Source organism: Bidens hawaiensis, unplaced genomic scaffold (genome assembly GCF_021521415.1).
Source record: "Bidens hawaiensis isolate Kalapana, Puna unplaced genomic scaffold, B.hawaiensis_p1.1 tig00004283_1, whole genome shotgun sequence".
NCBI lineage: Eukaryota > Viridiplantae > Streptophyta > Magnoliopsida > Asterales > Asteraceae > Bidens > Bidens hawaiensis.
In genome coordinates, this window is record NW_027491258.1 from 148,684 (window position 1) to 152,705 (window position 4,022).

General features: G+C 37.3%; 1 protein-coding gene across 7 annotated transcripts; it reads left to right on the top strand.

Annotated features, from left to right (window-relative positions):
• The first annotated feature begins 521 nt into the window (after window positions 1-521).
• On the top strand, window positions 522-3,811 carry LOC143626134 (putative serine/threonine-protein kinase PBL28). 7 transcript variants are annotated; one of them, XR_013152380.1, is made up of 4 exons: window positions 522-1,909; window positions 2,006-3,139; window positions 3,263-3,363; window positions 3,463-3,811. XR_013152380.1 is itself a non-coding variant. In XM_077096297.1 (4 exons), the coding sequence occupies exons 1-4, from the start codon at window positions 2,713-2,715 to the stop codon at window positions 3,551-3,553; spliced, it is 558 nt and encodes a 185-aa protein (XP_076952412.1). In that variant the 5' UTR covers window positions 522-2,712; the 3' UTR covers window positions 3,554-3,811. The 7 variants fall into 7 exon arrangements, 2 of the variants coding, with proteins under 2 accessions (XP_076952412.1, XP_076952411.1); XR_013152378.1 differs by having other exon boundaries at window positions 2,006-2,958; window positions 3,020-3,139; window positions 3,263-3,811; XM_077096297.1 differs by having other exon boundaries at window positions 522-2,958; window positions 3,020-3,139.
• The last annotated feature ends 211 nt before the right edge of the window (window positions 3,812-4,022 follow it).

The following is a 4,022-nucleotide window of genomic DNA, read 5'->3' on the forward strand; positions in this document are numbered from 1 at the left end:
ATCACAACAAAGATTAAGTTGATGCGCAGCATACTACATAACTTCGTTGCTTTCACCTCAAATTCATAGCAAATTGATACGATACCATTTTGTAGCACCTAATTTAGATTTGTTTCGATTCATTACTCATCAAACATCCAAATGGACCTCCCCCCCCCCCCCCCCCCCCGCAATGCGGGGGGTAACAATACTAGTTACATACAAAATAAGGAGTGAAGTAAAAAAAAAGAAATATTGTATACAAAGTGAAATTAAAACTTAGAAAGTAAAAAAATAAAATAAAAATAAACCCTATAGATACAACATAAATACATAATATATACGCAAAATAGGGATGAGATCGGTACCGCCGGTACCAAAAATCACGATTCTGCAAATCGTAAATTCTTGGTACCCGTACCGGTTTTTAAGGTAAAATTTGGGAAATACCGGTACCGCACCAATACCGAAACTCAAAACTTTGGTACCGATTCGGTACTGATTTCGGTATCGGTACCGAATTTGCTCATCCCTAACGCAAAATAGATGTGTGTGAGTAGTATTCACTAGCTGTGATTTGTATTGTAAATTTGTAATATAGATGATGTTATGTTAAATTGATTTTTCTGGAGGATTGATGATGTAACTCGGAAGCTACTTAGGAGTGAAATGCCAAGCTTGCAAAGATTAAGGGTCTTTCCCAGTTTCTCGTTGATTTGGAGTTCTTCTGGATAGATGTCTACATCTCTTTATTCATATAATTCCAGACACCTTTTCATTTCCCTTCATATTGTTGTTAGTGCAGTTTCTATCTGCCGACATGTTCATTTGCTGCTTTGCCTTTCATAATTAATAACCTCATTTTAGGGGGTGTTTGGGTGAGCTTTTTAAAACTTGCTTAGAAGGTTAAATTTCTTGTTCATATGTTATATGAGATACTGTGTTTGGATCTTGGGATTGTCTAGTGTTCTATCTACAATTGCTTCTATTTAATTTCCATATTTGGTAAAAAAAAAACATGTCTTACATGGATGATTTTAGACACCTAGAAATCAAACTTGAATATATAAAGGCGGCTACCAACAATTTTAGCGATAAGCCTATCGGAACTGGTGGGTTTGGAGCTGTGTACAGAGGAGAACTAGTTCTCCCCAATGGAAAGACAATGGTTGCCTTTAAGCGTTTAAACCGTAAATTTGGACAAGGGGATGTTGAATTCTGGAAGGAGATCACGATGCTTTCTGAACTGAGTCATGAAAATTTGGCCTCCCTCTTATATTTCTGCAGGGAGGGTGATGAGAGAATCCTTGTGTACGAGTATGCATCTCGTCGGAGCCTTGATCGCTATCTTGATAAAGCTAGCCTCACATGGACCCGACGTCTCAACATATGTCTTGGGGCTGCAAGAGGAATCGCCTACCTTCATGATCCAAAGAAGACGCAACAAAGGGTTCTTCACCGTGACATCAAAAGCTCCAATATCCTTCTGGATGATAAATGGACCGCTAAAGTTTCTGATTTTGGCTTATCAAAAATTGGTCCAGCTAACCAACCACGTACGTATCTAGTGTCTAATATTGTAGGTACACCTGGATATTGTGATCCAGCATATTTGGAGACAGGTATTCTTTCTAAAGAGTGTGATGTGTACTCTTTTGGAGTGTTGTTGTTTGAAGTAATGTGCGGAAGATTATGTTGTGAATTTGATAAGGATAAGCTCGTATGCATTTTAGTGCATACTTGGAAAAGTCATTGCGATGAAGATAGACTAGACGATGTTATTTTTCCTGATCTAAGTCATCAAATAAATAAGGAATCTTTGTCGACGTTTGCAGCCATCGCAAAACGATGTTTACAAAGAGACCATAAAGAAAGACCTAAAATGGTTGAGGTCGTCAAAGAACTTGAGGTTGCACTTCATCAACAACAAGTAAGTTTTCTATTGTACAAACTACAAAGTATAAGTTACTTATCTAGTTCAATTTTTCAATACATAGGAGTTGACACAAAATAACATTCTTTGTAGAACTCTAAGCAAAACGAAGCAAGTGTGGCCAAGAAGCAAACTTCATACAGGTTCATGAAAAAATTCGATCACCTCAAAATTCGATTGGCAGATGTAGTACTTGCTACCAACAACTTTTCTTTTGACAAACTAATTGGGCGCGGTGGGTCTGGACATGTATACAAAGGAGAACTCTCTCTTCAAGGAAGACAACACATGGTCTGTTTTAAGCGATTAGATCGTAGGCTCAGGCGAGGAAGCCTTGAATTTTGGAAAGAGATTTCATTACTTTCTAAATATAAACATGAAAATTTGGTGTCTCTTTTGAAATTTTGTAATGAAGGTGATGAGATGATTATTGTGTATAACTACGCATACAACGGGAGCCTCGATAGATATCTTGGTGACCCTGGTCTCAAGTGGACCCAACGCTTGAAGATATGTGTCGGGATTGCTAATGCATTGAACTACCTTCATGATCCTCTGGACAGAAAACAGAGTGTTTTACACGGGGACATTAAAAGTGCGAACATACTTGTGGGTGAAGATTGGACGGCTAAAGTTTCTGATTTTGGTCAATCGAAATTTGTCCCAGTTAACCAATGCAGAACCCATGTTGTTCTGAATGCAGCTGGTACACGTGGATATAGTGATCCGTTGTATCGTGAGTCAGGTATCCTAACAACTGAGTATGACGTGTACTCTTTTGGAGTGGTGATGTTTGAATTATGTGTGGGACGTTATGCACCGATTATCATAAAGGGCGTTTAACATTGCTTGTGCCTAAATGGATACGATACTTTAAGGAGAAGAGATTAGATGATATTATCTTTCCTGATCTAAGGGAACAAATGGACTCGTGTTCTTTGAATACCTTTTCTTCCATTGCTTACCGATGTCTAAAGAAAGTTAGTGAAGAACGCCCAAACATCACGGAGGTCAAGAAAGAACTTGAGATTGCACTTGAACAACAGGTAAGTTTTCTTTCTTTTATCACCAAATTGATAAAACACTTGACACAAAATAATTTTTCAGGAGGATTTTGAAGAAACACAAAGGATTGAAAATCTTGCCTCATCTCTAATATCAAACACATCCCGAAATAAAAATTTCATGCTATTTCCGAGAGGAATTCTTGTTGGAGATGGCAATACGGTATTAGTTTATTTTTTATAACAGTAAGACTGTGCTTTGGGTATTTTATTTTATTCACTACTTGAAGTTAAATACCAGTGAAAGAGATAAAAATATGAAGCTTTAACTTTGTTTACATGACAGTGGCTTTCCAAACTTAAGAATGGGAAGGTTTGTGAAGTAATATCTGCAACGACATGCATCTATGCGGACTCACTTGTACAAGACAACACACAAAGTTCAAGGTTAATTATTTAATGACATTCTCCCATCGATCTCCTTTTACCTCTCACGCATAATAACCGCATTAGTGTTTAGTTCTAATGATTCTCTGATATTTGCAGGTTTTCAAATATCATAAAATGTGGAATGTACAACGGTTTCACGGTAAAAGTGGCAACTCAATTCTTGTCACCAAAGATCAGGTACACCTAAAGCCTTGTATTCAAACATAACGGTACAGATCATGGGACGTATATACCCTTTAAATTCAAACGGGATGGAGAGAAATACTACTCCGATTCATGCATGACACATGTGAGAGATGATGGATGGCTGATGATAGAACTATACCAATTTACAAGCTACCAAAGAGAACATGATCTTGGGGTTCATTTCTTGCCACTCTTCAATATCGCTTCCTCAAGCATCGAGTATTTTATTGAAGGCATTGAATTTTGTCCTGTCCAATATGTATGTTGACATAATTTATGAAGGAATTTGAATTTGAATTGGAAGTGTATTTTTTGGAAACTCCATAATGTGTTTGGTTGGTATACTTGTTGATGAAATTGAAATTCTCCTCCTCCTATCATATCCCAGAACCTCGGTAGCATATACCTACATCCGCTAGTTACCAAGATCAATATCTTCCTTGAAACTGGTTTCAAAAATAGTAGAAATA

Bases quoted from the DNA above. Each gene is read 5' to 3' on its own strand.
- LOC143626134 (XM_077096296.1), top strand. From the start codon at position 998: ATGTCTTACATGGATGATTTTAGACACCTAGAAATCAAACTTGAATAT. The intron at 1,910-2,005 runs GTAAGTTTTCTA...CATTCTTTGTAG, and splicing joins TTGCACTTCATCAACAACAA to AACTCTAAGCAAAACGAAGC.